A 19,051-nucleotide genomic window follows, 5' to 3' on the forward strand; every position below is an offset into this window, starting at 1 on the left:
CTTCGTATTGGTAGCTGAAAATGAGGACTATCTACAGCGTTTATTACATCGATTTAAATGCACTGCCAAATCACTTAATATAATAATATCGACCCAGAAAACTAAATGCATGACGACATCAAATGTACCAATGCAAACTAGAAGTCGAGGGCAATATTATCCAGCAAGTAATGAAGTTTAAGTACCTAGGCATAGAAATCTCAGGATATAGTGATGCAGAGGCGGATGTGCGAGAACGGACAACAAAGGCAACCAGAATAGCAAGATGCCTGAATGACACAATATGGCGAAATAAAAACATTGAGGTGGAAACTAAAGCAAGAATTTATAAGGTAACGGTACGACCAATAATGACATACAATGCAAAAACTCGACCTGATTCAGCGATTACTAGACTACTAGAGACAACCGAAATGAGAGTACTACGCAGAATAGATGGAAAAACGCTTCTGGACAGGGAGAGAAATGAAAGCATAAGAAGAGCATGGAAAATGTAAATGAGTGGGTGCTCAGCAGAAAGAGTGAATGGAACGAGTATATGAGCAGAATGGACAACAGGAGGATAGTGAGAGTTGAACGCGACAAATCACTGCTAGGTCGCAGAAGCTTAGGACGTCCACGAAAACGATGGAGCGACAACTTGTCAGTCTGACCGGTAGAGACGACGAAACCAAACAGGCGATTCGCCTAGTATGAAGAAGGAATAAGATGAAGAATATATTGGCAATATAGCCAGTTATAGTATACCCAATTGATCAATAAAACTTAATATTCTTGCTTTTTATCTACAATCAATTTACAAGGTGATCAAAAGTGGCGTGAGTTGGTTCGAGAAAATTATGCTACGGCCATGCTCGACTTAGCAGATTAAATAACTCATTCAGAATTACTTAATTTTTTTTAAATTAAAAAACTAATTGTATTATGCTTATATTACGATGCAAAAATAAAAGTAATATCTCCTACATGCATTTTACTTTCTTAACAATAGCTTTCCACCAGCACCGACAATATTTCTAAGCATTTTTCCGCTAAAACGAAGCATATCAAAAACAATGCGATGCAATTTATAAGGAAAAGTTTCAACTACAGTCAGAACAATAGTAAAATATTTGGATATTTAACTTGTAACGTACAGTATACGAAATAAAATTGAACCCTAATACAATATTTTCTTTGTTTACGCTTTAGTGAAAATAATGCCTTGAGTAAAAACTTATATAAACTGTATAACAATGGTGTATTTTCCGCATTTGTTTGGATTGTCTTGTGTTTTGTATGCCTTTTAAAACTTATGACAAAATGTTGATGAAGTTTACGTGGTGTGTTACTGTTTTTTGTATTTTTTGTGTTGGTTATAGTGGAGTTAGTGGTAATGACTACGAAAATAATCATATTGGAAGGTAAGTTTTATATTAATTTAACATATACCATACGATAAAAAAAACAGCGTCAAAGACGGCTGGGGAATGACAATCGGTGATAATTTTGGCGAAGTCAAACTCTTTTGTTCAGCACAACATATTTTCTTTTTGCCGTTTTTCAAATAAGTCCAAAATACCTGATTTATTTTATTGTGAAAATTAAAAAAAAATTTGCTTAAATTTTGTGAACCACTAGATATTTTCTGGGTTTTTGTAACTTTAATCTACTACCTGTGTAGCGCCATATTATCAAGAAATTATGGTTTTTAACTAAAAACTAAAAAAAAAACAAATTATCAATCTTTTTTGCGAAGAAAACCTCTTAATCGTCATTCTGGGGTCGAAATATTCTTCTTCTGATCACGCCCACTCCTGACAAAGGTTGGCGATCCAAATGGCAATTGTGGCTCTGGAAACTGCAGCCCGGAAGATTTCGGCAGACGAGCGTTCAAACCATTTCCTCAAATCTTTTAGCCATGAGTTTTGGCGTCTTCCTACTGATCTTTTCCCTTGAACTTTGCCCTCTATTATGAGGCGCAGTATTTCGTATCTCCCACCTCTCATCACATAACCCAGGTATTGCATTTTTTTTCCTTGATGGTGTTCAGTATTTCTTTTTGTTTCTGCATGCGCTGTAGTACTTCATCGTTGGTGATCCTTTGTACCCATGAGATTCGCAGCATCCGTCTGTATACATACATTTCGAAGGCTTCTATTCTCTTTTCGCTCTGTGAATCCAGTGTCCAGCTCTCACATCCATAGAGTAACACAGAGAGGACGTAGCATCTGGCCATTCGAGTTCTGAGTTCCGCACTGAGGTCTCGTCTTGTAAAAAATGATTTCATTCTCACGAAGATTTCTCTCGCTTGCTCAATTTTTGAAAATATTTCTCTTTTCGTATCGCACTGACTATCGATGTTAGCTCCTAAATACTTTATTGAGATCACTTGTTCGATTGTTTGTCCCTTGACACGCAGGTGTGCATTTATTGCAGTCTTAGAAAATACCAATAGTTTTGTCTTGGAGACATTGAGATGCAGTCCAAACATCTCACTATAGTGGACTACGGAATCTATAATGCTTTGCAGTTCTTGTATATCGTTGGCTATTATAACCGTATCATCGGCATATCTGATATTGTTTATTGGGATTCCGCCCTGGATTCGATCCAGTGCTTCTCTAAATATAGTCTCCGAGTACAGGTTAAACAGGAGCGAAGACAAGACGCAACCCTGCCGAACCCCCCCCCCCCTGTCTAATTTGTATCTATACCTTCCGATGTTGACTGCTTCATCTCAACTACCGCCGTTTGATGCCAATAAAGTTCTCATATGAAACGTAGGTCTTGTTCGTCAACTCCGGTTGTTCTTAGAATTTTGATCATCTTCTGTTCATTAACACAGTCGAACGCCTTACGATAGTCTCCAAATAGTCCAAATATACTACCCCTAAAAATATTTGCACGTATTTAAGACTCACCCTGTATAGTCTGTCTCAGTACTTGTAAATTAAAATGACAGACAAATCTGACACTGTCATGGATTCTCGCGTTGGACAGACTATATACAGAGTGGACAAACTCTATCTTAAAAAAGTACAACAATTTTAATTTCTTATATTTTATATAATTTTAGAGGATTGGATGCCAGAAATCTCTTAACCTCTATAGCAAGTAACTTAATGTCAAGAGGGTTTGGTACCACTGGAAGTGGTTCTCAAGTCGTCTCACTCAATTTAACAAACCTACTAATTTTGATACTTTTGAAAGCGATCATATTTGGTGCTGCTTCGCTAGGATCAGGCCATCTCAAAGGAGGTAAATTCTACTTATAATAATTTAGTATACCTATGATACTTTCCTGGGAAAAGTAAAAGAAAACTTCCTTATATTATAATACTAATATACCTAAAACAAAACATATTAATTATTTCTAGGATATGGTAGAAGCGCTGATGGCGAGGAGAAATTCATTACCGACGAAGAAGTTTTAATGTTTCTAAGTTATTTAACAGGTAAGTTAAATAATAATTGAATAGTTGTGAGTTGTGTGTGTGTGGGGATATACAGGGTGTCCCAGGCTGAGCGTTGAGAAGTTTCTAGAGAACCACAATATCTAGATCGGAGATTTTTTGCACATCATTGTTTTACAACGAGATCTATCTATCGAACGTTTGTTAAATATCAAAATTTATAAAATTTTACATAGAATTTAAGTATATAATAAAAAATGGGGGCACCCATTTAAAATAAGAAATTTGCTGTCAACTTCCGCTATATCCGGAAGTGCCGCCATATTGAAAATATTTTTAATCGATAGATCTCGTTGTGAAACTATGATATATCTATTAGCGGGTAATAAATTTATCGGGTCGGCCATGAAGTCGTGGCACATCAAAGTTTCATTTTTTTAAATAGAACCCCCTGTATATTATTGCATATTTCGGTTCTTCCTTCAATTTTAAGAAAAAATTGAAATACACACAATGTAGGTACCTCAAACCAATCGTTTCCGAGTTATTGACTTTTGAAAATATCACTTAAACAATTTGATTTAATTAATTTCGATATGTTCAGTTTCATTTAACGATACCATTTTGCCGAAACTGTGATATTGATAATATTTGACATTAGATCTCAAGTTAGCGTTTATAGATGTATAAAATGAGAGTATATCAAGTTTGGAAATTACAAAATTTTCGTTTAAGATTTCAATTCTTCAATTTATGTACATTGTATATTACGATTATTGCTTAAAATTGAAGGAAGAATTGAAATATGTAATAATATACAAGGTGTTTGATGTGACACAACTTTATGACCGACCCCGTATACTTAAATTTACTAGTAGCTAATAGGAATTTAAAAACCCATTACAACAGTATCACAGTTTCAGCTTCCCCTAGGAGATGCAAGACCTTGTCGTTGGTGGGGAAGCTCCTGGTCAGGTGCTGGGGGGAACCCCTCTTGCACTTGGCTTGGTGAAAGAAGCATCTCACTCATCGTCTTGTCCCTGACTGTAGTGTGGTGGCCAGGGAATTGCACCAAGACATATAACGATACCGCGCGGGGCTACGGACAGCCTCAACCTTGGGGCATCGGGGGGCACCCCATTGTATTTTACCCCTTACTTCTACATGCGGGGCTCTGTAGAAGTGGACCGACTGTCCCTAGCGACTCATGAGAACATTATGAGATCTGGTAATAATAGTAATAAAAACATCACCGGTGAAGCTGTGGGGAAACCCCCTAGCGACACTGGGAACAGTAACAATGAAAGTTCCAAGGGGCCAAACCCAAAGAGAACTACAGTAGAGGTGGCTGAGACTTGCGTGAGACCATCCTCCGCAAGTGGCATACAAGTTACCACCTCCTCCAAGGGTCGGGAGCCTACCTCCTACCTCTAAACCCAACAGGCGACACAAGCTACCGTTTCGTCTACCCGGCCTGGGTCGTAGCTCCTCGACTGTGAAGGACACGGGTCTCCGTAGGAAGTCCTGGGACCGTATGATGAGTTATAACTCAAGAAAGGGGGACACAATAGATCTCTAAGGTCGCTGAGGTTAACCCCCCTCCCACTTATTCTAAATTCTAATTCTAATCACAGTTTCAGCCGAATGACATCATTAGATCAAACCAAACACATCGAAATTAATTATGTCGAATTGTTTAAGTGATATTTTTAAAAGTCAATAACTCGGAAACGGTTGGCTTGAAGTACATTGTGTGTATTTCGATTTTTGCTTAGAATTGAAGCAAGAATTGAAATATGTAATAATATACAGGAGGTTTTATTTAAAAAAAATGAAACTTTGATGTGCCACGACTTTATGAACGACCCTGTATACCTAAATTTATTACTAACTAATAGATATTTAAAAATTCTGTAACTTTTGTATTTAACTTTTTGCGGTACCTTCTATATTTTACCTAGTAATCGATCGTTTCCATACATTTGTAGTCATTTCCGGTGAAACAGGAAGGTGCCGAAAAGGATTGAATACCTCAATCAATCCCAATTTATGTCATATACTAATATACCAAATCTCGTTTTTTTTATCTGAAAAAATAAAAAGTTATAGGGGTGAGCCACTTTTGAGACGCACCCGGTATATCATAATGATTTACTGACAACATTCATTTTTTATTAGGATCACCAGGTGATAATGGCTGTCTTCAAAGCATAGCCTGTCAGCAACCTTACCAAGCCAAGAAGTATGTCAACGCAGGAGACGTTCTTCTGAAAACTGCCAAGATGTTTTCCATGAACACAGATGACAATTACGACTACGTTTTGAAAGAAGTAGAGCAGGCTTCAAACGTAGGCTTGGCTGGAGGGAACTGCCAAACCTACAGATGTAGCACAACTGGGAATAGATAAAATAGGTCTACATTGACTGCATCTATAAGTACAGTATGATCAAATAGTTTATGGTCAAGTAGGCTTTAAAAGATGTCCAAAGGGCATAAACTTGTTTACTGTCAACGTCCAAATTAATATATCTTGATGATAAACATTTATATGACCATAGGGTATATGCTTTGGAAGAGAGGTATTGCAATTACAATACGGTCGAAAAAAAAATGGCATCAGTGATGGCTTGGAAATGAAGATCGGTACCATTTTATACGTAAAATTATATCTATAAAGAATATTATCAATCGCCATTTTTAAGCCAACTGGATGCTGTATTTTTTCGATCATGATCGAATTATATATAGAAGATTTGAAATATGGTGTGTTATTAATATCAAGAATATAATTATATGTATTTACTTTTAATAATTTATAGAATTATTGTAACTATAGTATCTATGTAACTCAATTTTAATATATAATAAACGAACCCTCCAATATGTGTCTTATTAGAGCTTGACAGTAAGAAAATATATGATTTAGTGTGGGTTTACAGGGGGCATCCGTGATGGGTATCCCGTCGTTGATTTTACGTAATTTTATTGGTTTATTTCAAAAACACACAGCTCACGTAGAATGTAGAATGTAGAATGTTTAGGAGCGGAGTTATTCACCGCAACCTTACAGATCTATTGTGTGTTCTTCTTTCTTGAGTTATAACGAGTTTAAGTCATCATACAGTCTCCGGGTTTTAACAAAAGCCAGTATCTGAGACGGCTTTACAGAGGCCAGCTCTTCATCCTCGATATCAGCTGTAGCAAAGTTCATGGCACGAACGGTCGTCGTCTCGGCGCATTCATTGATAAGGTGTTCTGGTGTTTCCCCATTTCCTCCACAAAATCTGCATTCGTCGTTGTTTCTCAGCTTCAGCCTACTGAGGAGTTCGTTGAGGAGACAGTGTCCTGTTAGAAACCCCGTGACAATCCGAAGATTGTTTTTACTTAAATCAAGGAAAACCTTTGATTTTTCTCTGTCGTAAGTTTTGAGGAACTTTTTCGAGTGTCTTAGACCGTTGGAGGACACCCTTTTACTTTATACACAGCTCATACTTTATACCCAGCTCATACCACAGAACAGGTACAAATACGGAACAAGTACAATTTTTATCTGTTCTGTGCTCATACTTTAATATGATTGGCATGTTGGCACGACGGACGACGCCTTACGGATGCGTGTAAACCGCTCTTAGAGATATAGCACCACAAAATAGCGTTTTTGAAGTCATTCGCACACTCACAATCTGTCATTAATATAATAATGTTAGTAAACATACCAAATAAGGGCTTGAAAAACGAAACCCTGACATGTACAGGTTACTTTTACGTAATAGTACGAGAGCTAGCAACGGCGGAAAAACAAGTATTTTAAGACGTCTGGCTCTTTGATATATCTTTTACTATGCTCTCTAGAACAGCATGCGGCCCGTCTGGCTGCCGGTAAACGTTGCGTTCCCTACTGCGCATTGAAAGAAGATCCTATATTTTTATTAGTCCTTTAAATTCTAGTATTGAATATAAATGGAACATATGTCTCCATAGCGCAGTGCGTAGAATTTCCGACCACTAACCGATGATTCAGAGTTCGAATTCGGGTCAGGACAAAGACTTTTTTATTTTATTTTCGTTTATATTCTGATAGTAAAGTATTAAATATTTGTTTTTTTTGAATCACCAGATTTATTTAATACTTTTAATTTAGATTTAAATTAATAGCCAAGGAGATTTATTATAAGCTGTCAAGGACATTTATTATAATGCGAGGCTAGCCAAAGCCGGTAATGTCGCTAAGGAGACTTGGGCTATTGTAAATGACTTAAGGAATAAGACTTCTTCGTCTGGCACAGTCTTTAATTCACCTGAAGATTTAAACACTTACTTTGTTAATGTGGCTAAAAATTTAGTGAACACCATAACTCCTTCCCATGATTCACTTTCATATCTCCCTAAAGCAAATGAGAATTTACACAGTTTCTTCCTCACGCCCGTAGTATTAGATGAGCTCCGTAGTACAATTAATAGTATTAAAAACAAATCCTCATCTGGGACTGATGGGCTTACTCTCAAAATGTTCTCTGAACTTCCTGAATGCACATTAAACCATCTTACTACTTTAATTAACGAGTCATTCCAAAAAGGAGTTTTTCCAAACTGTCTTAAGACAGCAATAATTATTCCTCTGTATAAAGGAGGTGATAAAGATGAAGCTTCGAACTATCGCCCAATTGCACTCCTGCCCACATTATCTAAGATCATTGAAAGATTGGTTAAAAAAAGGTTTCTATCTTTTCTCCTTAAATATAAAATACTTACTACCCATCAATTTGGATTTCTAAGTAACAGTTGCACAAATGATGCTATGTTCGACCTTTTTAATAATGTATACTCTAGCCTGAATAACCATCACTCTACAGCTACAATTTTCTGTGATTTCTCTAAGGCTTTCGATTGTGTAAATCATAATATCTTAATTAACAAATTGCAATACTATGGTTTCAGGGGAGTGCCGCTCGAATGGCTTAAGTCATATATTGGCAACAGAAGGCAGCATGTGAGGATTGATACGTCTATGTCTTCTTGTAAGCCTATAGAATGTGGTGTCCCTCAGGGTTCAGTACTTGGCCCTATTTTGTTTCTGGTGTTTATCAACGACATTGCAAATCATAGATTAGCTAGATATTAGCGGTAAAATCTGCCTCTTTGCGGACGATACTAGTTTCACTTGGAGCGGCCCAGATGTTGCGGCACTATATGATACTATATCCAGTGACTTACGCACCATTAAGTCTTGGTGCGATTCTGATCTCCTATGCCTCAACCTATCAAAAACTAAAGTTTTGTTATATAAAAGTACTTACTTACAACCTTTTGTACTTAATAACACCACTATTGACGTCGTGGACTCTGTGAAATTCTTAGGACTTGTTGTAGACAACTCGTTAAAATGGGACTTTCACATTGAAGCTCTGTCAAAGAAACTAAGCGCTGCCTGTTTTGCGCTAAGATCAGTTTCTAAGGAACTTAATTTCTCAACCTCTAGAATAGCCTATTATGCACTTTTTGAGTCACATCTTCGTTATGCCCTTCCATTTTGGGGTACTTGCTGCGCAACAAAATTTGATCGTATTTTCAGACTTCAAAAGAGAGCAGTTCAATATTTATTGGGACTGAACAGTAGAACTCACTGCCAGAATTTCTTTAAAAATTTAAAAATACTGACTCTTCCTTCTTTATTCATTTTTGAATCCGTTTGCTTAATCCGCAAGCACATATCTGCTATTCCCGAAAGGCCATCTCATAACTATCCACTTAGGAATACAGAGCACGATCTTTATCTGCCAACCCCGAGCTCAGAACTAGTTAACGGTTCAATACTGTACAATGCCAAAAAAAAATACAATCATCTGCCTTTGAATATCAAATCGCTTTCATTCTTTCCCGCATTTCGCAAAGCTCTAAAATCATACCTACTGGAGAGAGCCCTATATGCGGTAAACGACTTTTTTGTTGATGTTTAATTATGAACAATTTTGAATTTTAAAATTTTGATCATCTCACACACTGGTCAAAGGTCAAGTATTTAATATTTTATAACTTTAAAATTATATCTATTTACTGCGTACTGTTCTAAAATTGTCCATGTATATTCTTTTTGTATTTTTTTTGAATTGTATTATTTGTATTGTATATTTTTTGTTGTTTGTATTTTTTTGTGATTTTGTTGTTTGTGAGTGCTTTGTCGATGAAGCTGTTTTGGCTTTTTGCACAATAAAGCGTTGTTTGTTTGTTTGTTTGTTAATAAAAATATAGGATCTTCTTCCGATGCGCAGTAGTGGACGCAACGGGTATCGGCAGCCAGGCGGGCCGCATGCTGTTCCAGAGAGCATAGTAAAAGATATATCAAAGAGCCAGACGTCTTAAAGTACTTTCTCGAAAACGTTAGCTCTTAGACTATAAGAGTAAAATCAAATCAATAGTATATTATTTGTTCTATAATATTTTATTAACAAATATATTTGTACAAGTATTCTTAGTAAATATTCGATATAAAAAATATAAAAACAGATAATTATCTCCACTATAAACTAATTCGATTGCATATTCACAAAGCTCAATAATTATAACTTAAAAATCAACATTTTTTATGCTAATTAACTTCTGTTATATTATAATATAGTAGATATATTTCTATTATTAATAAACGTAAATTAAATTATACATTTCATATAATTAAGGTAACATTATACAGTCATTAGAATGAAGTTTTATATATTCATTGTTAATAATAAATAAATACTTAAAAATTAGTTAAATTTACAGTAGGTAATATGGTATACTTCAATAAATATTATTGACGTATATAGCAAAAACAATAAAAAAAGATTTTTTTTGCTAAATTATGTTAAAAATATAATATTTACTAAATAATGCAAAATACTTTTACACTACATGTATATTTATGGTAAACTGGCACAGTTAGCCTGGGCCAAGATGTCAAGAAAAAAAATATATAAACTTTGAGTATTTTATTTTTTAAATGCCGATACCACTGGCTTCAAAAAAATATAAAAATTAAAATCGCCGACATACAATTGGGGTCTCTACACAAATTTAAAAAAAAACTTTTTCAACCAAAGTAAAAAGCGCGTAAAAAGTTTTGTTAATAATAAATAACGACCATCATCAGCAAAAGTTATGCTTACTGTTGCCCCCCTCCCTGTTTCTAAATCCAGGAGGTTGGGTCTCTGTACAAATTTAAATAAAAATAGACTTTAATCTAATGGAAAAGGCAAAAACATATTTTTTTCTAATATTTTAGTGATAAAATTTTACTTTATGTATTAGTAAACAAGTAAAACTACAAACTAGCAATTAAACACGAACTGAATTTAGACTAAAAAGGAAGAAAACAATTAGGTACTAGCTATAAGTAAATAAATAAATTTTAAACATGGTTACTGTAGTAGGAAGCAATACTCCTAAGGAGATTTTTTGATAGTTTTTTTTTATCTCGGATTTAAATTAAAGTTTTTTGAGAACAACTTAAAAGAATGATGCACCTGCTCTGAGGCTTGCTCAGAGTAAAAGCCCAATGCTTTCTGTGAAATACTAACAAAATCCACTATATGGTGAACAACAGCGTGAGTAAAACTGATTTCCGTATCTCTTATTTTGTCGGAAAATTTAAGTATATAGGCTTCGTAATTGGTATCAATATATTTTCCAAAACAGCTGGCTACCACATCATTGAAGGCACAAAATACCTCTATGTATTTGTTGTCTAAAAAAAATAAGCAAAGGGCTTAGTGTCCAAATAACAATAAGAAAATAAACTTTTGTTACAAATTAAGTTAATTACAGTCATACCAGGATCTAGTGCTTTAAGGACGTCAACTTTTTTAAACAAGTTTCTGGCATTATTTCCATTAAATCTACTGTAATGGTCTAATTGTATCCCAGAACGTCTTAACCAGCTTTCAGCAATTTTTATAAATGTTATTAATTTTTGCTCAGACCTAGGTCTACCAACAACAGATTTTGTTATTGGATACACTGGTCATCGCGTATTGTTTACTTTAGTTCTGGGATTAGGCCTAAACCTGGCAACTTCACATATTTTACAGCTACATAAATTCTCCTTTCGTTGTATTCTGACGTTAAATTTTTTGTAGTCCACAATTTTAGTCAGTTTTTGTTTATTTAATTTTGTATAGCAGCTGCCACACACAACATTACGCAAGCAATTGTCATCAATGCTGTAATTTGGTGACATATCCATTATTAAACCAAACAATTTACCTGTAATTTTAACATGTAGCATTGTTAAAACATGTATAACATACAGCAGATCGCCACTCTTTATGGGACCATTTTTGACAAAATGTAACATTAGCAAACTCGTCCACATTTTCATTAGATTTTGATTCTGACATCACAAAAAACTAAAAAATTGTCCATATTAACATATAAGCAGACGATGCAAAACTAAATAAAACTGAACTTTTGACAGAAACCTGTGTAGTCAACTGTTTCGTGCCAATTTGTTTACGTTTGGCCGCATAGCCTACTTTGGTTAATATCTTTAATTTTCACACTAAAAGTAAAATATTATATAAAAATTGAAGAATAGACCTAAAATAAGTATTAAAAATCTATTAAATTTATTCACCAGTGTGTTCCTTTCAAACTAATTACAAGAAATAACTTTTTTTGCTTTTGCCACTGGATAAAAAATTATATATTTTTTAAAGTTGTGTGAAGACCCAATCTCTTGTTTTCAAAAAAAGGGGGGCAACAGCGAAGGTTACGTTTAGGTGATAATGGTCCTTGAATATTCTTACCAAAACTTGTGCGCAGCTTTTAATATTGATTAAAAAAGTATATTTTTTGAAATTTGTGTAGAGACCCCAATTGTACGTCGGCGATTTTCATTTTAATATTTTTTTAAACCCAGAGGTATGAGCATTTGAAAAATATAACACTCAAACTTTATATATTTTTTTTCTTGACCTCTTGGCCCAGGCTAACTGTGCTGGTAGGTAGTAAATAACAAATATACAAATTATATTGCAGTAAGTACAGGGTGTTCCATTCTAAACACGAAAATAGGACACACTGTACAGGGTGGGCCAAATTGGAAGCTTTTATCGGAGATAGAAGGGTTCTATAGGCTTCTATAGGAGATAGAAGAAAACTAATATTGGTCTCTGTAGCTCAATTTTTGTTAAAAGCATGATGGTGAAAACCGCACATCGATATCTATTACAGTATTGGAGTTACGGGGTGTTTTTCAAAAATGTGCATTTTTAACAAATCGTTGTAACTTTTTTGCTATGGAAAATTTTGTACTTTTATAAAAACATTTCTAAAGCACCTTTTGAACTTAATGGTTTCAGTATAATTTTTTTAAAATTAATAATTTAAGAATTATCAACAGATTTTTTTTATAATGGTTTATATTTTTTATATGGGACACCCTATATATTTTTAATTCATTGAAAATAATTTAAAATTACTTTTCAAAAAATATAGCATTGATATTTTGCTCGATTCCTCTTCGAGATATAGAGTTTATAAGAATTCGCCCATTTTGAATAGGTAGGTTTTGAACAGCGCCGGTGGTAATGCAAAAAATTCTAGCTGTGGGCAGCAGTTAAAACGAAAATAATATTTGCTATGAGAGATGCAGAATTTTATAACAATTGAAACTATATTTAACAAAATAAAGACATTTATCTAATAACAATAAAAATTAATAGCAAACCAAGACATGAGAATTTGCTACAGGTGTTCGACATGAATACCATATCGTCTATGGACAAACGGAACAGTTTTTGAATATTTCTGGCGATATTCATTAACTCAGTGGGGGTGAAAGATATCCTCGCATAACCGCCAAGTATTTCTAATTATTGTCTAGCTTATACGGGCAAATTAAAAATAAGAACCTTATCTTCCGCAAAGATAAAAATCCATAGACACTCGGTCCAAAGCCTGGCGGCCTCGACGGCCAACGGCTGGAATCTTGGTTAGCTATTCAATAATTATTCTCGAAATTGGCTGCAAAAACTTGCTGATAATTTGAGTGTTCTGAGGCGGTGCCTCATCTTGTTAGCAAAAAAAACTTTTCGAGTTCCATTAAGAGGCAGATCGTCAATAAGGACCAAGGACTCTAAAATTTCTATATTTCGAAGGGGACTATAACAAAATATCAAGTGTGCTATATTTTTGGAAAGGCAATTTTAATTTCTTTTTAGTTAATTAAAAATATACAGGGTGTCCCAAATAAAAAATCATTTTTTCTGTTGATAACTCTTAAATTATTAATTTAAAAAAATATATACTTAAACCATTAAATTCTACGTAAAAGGTGCTTTTAAAATGTTTCCATAGAAATACAAAATTTTCCATAACAAAAAAGTTATAGCGATTTGTTAAAAATTAACATTTTTGAAAAACACCCCGTAACTCCGAATTGGTAACAGATATCGATGTGCGGTTTTCAGCATCATGTTTTTCATAAAAATTGAGCTACAGACACCGATATTAGTTTTCGTTTATCTCCTATAGAAAAGGATGTTTCCCTTTAAAGACTTCCAATTTGGCCCACCCTGTACCACAAATTTGTTGTCTCAAGGTGTAGTTTAATTGTTAAATGACTTAAACGGTATTAAATGTACCCCTCTGGATCACCCTGGCTCGTTATCCTGCAAGATACAAAGAGCAAAATCACATTTTTTCTCTCTAATACTTCTTTAATAAAAAGAAGCTCTTGTTCTTCGTTCTTTTCCTTCCATAAAATTCGAATTATCCGCCTTTACGCTGCCCTGGCCGGAAGCGGAAATTTTCTGCTGCAAGAAAACCTCGAACAATCCCTCAGCTTAATGGCGTCCATCACTTCCTGCAGGTGATGGGATACGGAGCGGGCCAGGTCGGGCTGTAATCTGGAAAAGATGGAAAAAGTCGCTTTAGAACGGCTGGAAGATTAGATTTTTGTGATGGTATTACGGTGGTTTCAGTTAAATTGCCGTTAAAATTATATGAGGTTACTAGCGTGTACCCGCGACTTCGTTCGCGTCGAATTAATCATTTGTAATGGTGATGAAAAAGGAAAGCAAGAATTTCCATTAACATACAAACTGGATAAAATTTTCTCACATTTATGTCAGCATGAGAAAAAAAACAATATGGCGATATTATTATATAACCTGATAATATTTGAGTATTTTCACCTCGTTGGAATTTGACTTTCGAAAAATCTGTTTGCCAAAAATAAGCTTTTTACGTCAAGCAGTTTAAGCGGAATCGTGGTTAATCAATTACCCAACTTTTTGGAACACCCTGTACGATTTTTTAAAAAATTTCAAAATATGTAAAAAACAAAATAAATTATGCGTGTCCAAGCGTTTTCCCAAAAGACTAACCGTTTTTTAAATAACAAATATTGTAATATTTGAGGGGCGTTTTCACCCTCTTGGAATTTGAGATTCGAGAAACCCCTCCTTATCGAACCTCTACGCCCCACAGTCAATCCATTTGCCAAAAATCAGCTTTAAACGTCAAGCAGTTTAAGCAGAATCGTGATTACCCAATGGTCATATTTTATGAAACACCCTGTATAAATTTTAAAAAAATCTTAAAATATGTAAAACAACAAGATTAAGTATACGTGTTTTAGAGTTTTTCCGAAAAACTCACCGGTTTTTAAATAAAAAATATTCTAATAGTTGAGAGGTGGTTTCACCCCCTTAGAATTCGAAAGTTCGAAGTTTCGAAAAATCCCTTCTTATCGAACCTCTACACTCTAAAGTCAATCCGTTTTCCAAAAATCAGCTTCTTACGTCGAGCACCCACAAATGTCACAAACACCCTGTATACATTTTTAAAAAATCTTAAAATATGTAAAAAAAAACAAAATAAAATATACGTGTTTAGGTTTTTTTTCGGAAACTTGACCGTTTTTTAAATAAAAAATATTGTAATATCTGAGGGGTGGTTTCACCCTCTTGGAACTCGAATTTCGAAAAAATCTTTCTTATCGAACCTCTACACCCTAGAATCAACCTATATGCCAAAATTGAGCTTCTTACGTTGAGTAGTTTGAGCAGGATCGTGATTAATCAGTGAGTCAGTCACTGATTAATAAGTAAGGATGTTATTTATATATTAGTATAGATGTTTAATCACTTTATAGATGATGATATGTCCATAGTTCTGCAACTTTGATAATTACAAAGAAAATCTGGAAAAATCTTACTGCAATTTATTTTTCGTTTCATTTAATTAAATATAGTATACAGGATGGTCCGAACTGTATTCCGTAAACTTCGGCAGCATATTCTGCAGATAAAAATAAGTAAAAAAGTTCATACAAATGTATATCCTAAAATGCTTAGTTTCGAAGATACAGGGTGTAGACACTTTTATTTCGATTTTTTCCAAATAATTTATGAAGTAACGTAAATATTTGTTATGAAAATTGGTGCCTGGGAGTTTTTTGACATTAAAAATTTGATTTTAATGTCAATATGGTTCCTACTTGTAGAGGACGTCACTTCGTCCAAAAATATTTTTTTTTCAAAAACGGTTAATGTTAGGTATAGAATGTTTAATATAAAAATTTATAAAATTTTACAGAGGATTTAAATATGTAATAAAAAAGGGAGACACCCATTTAAAATAAGAAAGTTGTTGTCAACTTCCGGTGTTTTCGGAAGTGCCGCCATATTGAAAATATTTTTAATCGATAGATCTCTTTGTGAAACAATGATGTGCAAAAAATCTCCGATCTAGATATTGTAGTTCTCTAGAAACTTCTAATGCACGCTCAGCCTGGGACACCCTGTATGAGTGTATGCGTTATCACGTATTTCAGACTTGAATATTCCTTAAATCGCTTTAGAAATCGAAGTGACATTTCGATGCGAAATTTTTCTATTTAACCGGAACAAAAATTTACTTTCGTTCAACGAGTTTAATTAATTTAAATTTATTTCAACCACACGTCTAGTTAAAATAACACCAAAGAAAGTGAAAACCAGGAAACAGTTACCAAATTATACATACGTCGATTTAATGAATTCTATGATTTGAAGGGTCGGCCGTAACAACGTTGTATATAACAAAAGAAGTGAATGGAATAAATCACGAAAAACGATAAGAGGTCATTTAGGTGATGATAAAACTTCGTATTTAGTATAGTTTACTAAAGTTGCTATAACTATACTGATTTATAATTTTTAAAAATGGTTATTACGAAATATCCAACTATAGAGGTCATTATTGTGGAAAATGCACGTAACAACGTTGTATGTTCATGGAACTTACAACGTTGTTACACGTAAGCAATGTATATTAAATTAAAGCAAATGATTTTTTAATAGATTTACTTTATTAATAAAGGTTTTAAAGAAAGAACTTACATAACGCAGACATTATTTTCAGAAAACTGGTTTTACAAAATAAAATCTTAGTACTAGATAAATTAGAATATTGTTCTCCAGCATCTCTTTAACGTTTTCTCGCGTTTTGTTTCCAGTTCTCTATATTTAGTTTCCTTTTTTTCCCCTATTTAAGTGGGAAATATCCGCGGGTGAAAGTTGCACCGCCCTCTTACTAAGCGCTTAAACGCACGTACAACGTTATTATCGGGAATGCAAGGCTGGCACTGACTGAAGGTCGTCCTATTGCCAGACATCCGGCAAAATTTTTCGGTTCCAGTTGCGCCAATACATTCAAATATGCTTAGAAAACGTTGTTTTAGGGAAACATCACATTTCAGCAAAATGTTACATACAACGTTGTTACGGCCGACCCTTCATTTAATGATAGATGCTGAATAAAACGCACTATAATTATAAATATCAATACAGGGTGGCGCACCTCGTTCGCCTCGGTTGATTATGCGAAAACGGAAAGATGTAGAAACAAAATAATTTATGGGTATATGTGGAAAGGCAATGTGCATAATTTAAAATTATTTTCAAATGTACAGGGTGAGTCAGAACTAAGATCTATACCAAAGTTATATTATTTCTTATGGAACACAGCCGGTATTTTATTTCATTTTTGGATTCTTAGGCATAAAGTAAGGCATTTATTGTAAGAGTTTAATATGTTTAAAGTCTTTGGTTTTTGAGATATTTAAAGATATTTAAATATGCATACTATAATAAAAAAGTTTGTGAACACCCTGTACATTACTTTTCAGAATTAATTATTGTGCTGACTTTTAAACCAGAGAAACTAACTTTACTAAATAAATTGATTGCATTCTTAAATGTATACAGGGGTATCAAAAATTTCTGGTCTATTTTAAATATTTATTTTACATAAAATCTTCGTTATTTCAAATGCAAGACTATGTATTTGTTTAAATAAATCGAAGCAGATTTAAATGCTCTTTCAAACTATATTAGGGTTTCCTATACCTATCTGGCTCAGGTTTTGAATAAAAAACGATTTTTCAATAAAATGGTAATCAAGATGGCTGGTGTCGCCATGGCAATTTACTAGTGACACTTAGTAGCTATTTTCAAAATCGAGTTTAAATTTATAACAGGTTATTTTTATTTAATTTACCTACAATAAGGTTAATAAGTCTTCCCGCCACTGCCCTGACGTCATCGACCCATCTCTTTTTTGGTCGGCCCACATTTCTTGTTGTTCCCCTAGGTCTCCATAGGACGACTTTTTGGGGCCATCGTCTTGCCACATGTCCTATCCATTGCCACTTTAGACTTGCCACTCTTTTAACGACATCTATTAATTTTGTTTTTTGACTATGTGGGTGTTCCGTATTTTTTCCCTAATGGTGACTCCCAACATGATTCTTTCCATGGCTCTTTGTGCTACTCGCAGTTGTTCTGCTGTTTTTCGGGTAATTGCCATAGTATCTAAGCCATACGTAAGCACAGGTAGAATGCAGCTGTCGTAAGCATTTTTCTTTAGGTTGATGGGCACCTTTCTATCCTTGAAAACATCGCTCATATATCCAAATGCTACCCATGCCAAATGGATCCTGCGTTTGATCTCCGTATTTTGGTTCCCCTTACCCAGCTTGATTTTATGACCTAAATATATATAATGGTCTACGTTTTCAATAATAACGTTGTCAACGGTAATGCTATGGATAGTGTTGCTCATTATCTTGGTCTTCTTCAAGTTCATTTTAAGGCCAATTTTCTGGGACTGGTCATTTAGCTCCTTTAGCATGGTGTTCAGTTCTTGAATGTCGGTGCTCAGCAAGACAATATCGTCTGCGAACCTAAGATGGCTAAGGTGTACCCCATCGATGTTTAGACCTCTATTGGCGGGAAGACAATGGATAAGATTGGCTAGAAATCGTGAAGAATGGAAAAACCTAGAAGAGGCCTATATCCAACACTGGATGGAACCAGGCTGAGAAAGAAGGTTAATAAGTAAGTATTTATTATTTTATCAAGAAAAATGAAGCAGTATCTGCTGGCGGAAAGAATGTATACCTTACTAGTGATTTTATTTTGTGAGGACAATTGCTTGTTGACCTGAAGGGTTTATGTTCAAAGATATCTAAATAGGAATTTCTTTTAGTGTGGAATTTTTTTTTAGTGTGGTATATGAAAAACCTATTAGGCAGAAACCTGTTGTTGTTTACTTGTTTTGTTATCTTTGTAAAAAGTGCTGTGCGGTATTTTCCTTAACTTGAAGAAATTTTCTGTGAAAAATTAACGCAGAA

General features: G+C 34.3%; 2 protein-coding genes across 2 annotated transcripts in view; one reads left to right on the forward strand and one right to left on the reverse strand.

The window, feature by feature from the left end:
• Nucleotides 1-1,277: 1,277 nt before the first annotated feature.
• On the forward strand, nucleotides 1,278-6,032 carry LOC115888180. Its single transcript, XM_030907801.1, has 4 exons — nucleotides 1,278-1,403; nucleotides 3,059-3,240; nucleotides 3,360-3,437; nucleotides 5,574-6,032. Exons 1-4 carry the CDS (start codon nucleotides 1,279-1,281, stop codon nucleotides 5,801-5,803), a joined length of 615 nt encoding a protein of 204 aa, XP_030763661.1. The 5' UTR covers nucleotide 1,278; the 3' UTR covers nucleotides 5,804-6,032.
• A 7,843-nt stretch (nucleotides 6,033-13,875) lies between these two features.
• Nucleotides 13,876-19,051, reverse strand: part of LOC115888158 — a 72,585-nt gene continuing 67,409 nt past the window's right edge. The window contains exon 12 of the mRNA XM_030907756.1: nucleotides 13,876-14,279. Within this exon, the coding sequence (XP_030763616.1) occupies nucleotides 14,153-14,279 (127 nt within the window). The 3' untranslated portion in view covers nucleotides 13,876-14,152. The remainder of the gene's footprint in view (nucleotides 14,280-19,051) is intronic.

The sequence above is a fragment of the Sitophilus oryzae genome, unplaced genomic scaffold, assembly GCF_002938485.1.
Source record: "Sitophilus oryzae breed Bouriz unplaced genomic scaffold, Soryzae_2.0 scaffold_684_pilon_pilon, whole genome shotgun sequence".
In the NCBI taxonomy this organism is placed as follows: domain Eukaryota; kingdom Metazoa; phylum Arthropoda; class Insecta; order Coleoptera; family Curculionidae; genus Sitophilus; species Sitophilus oryzae.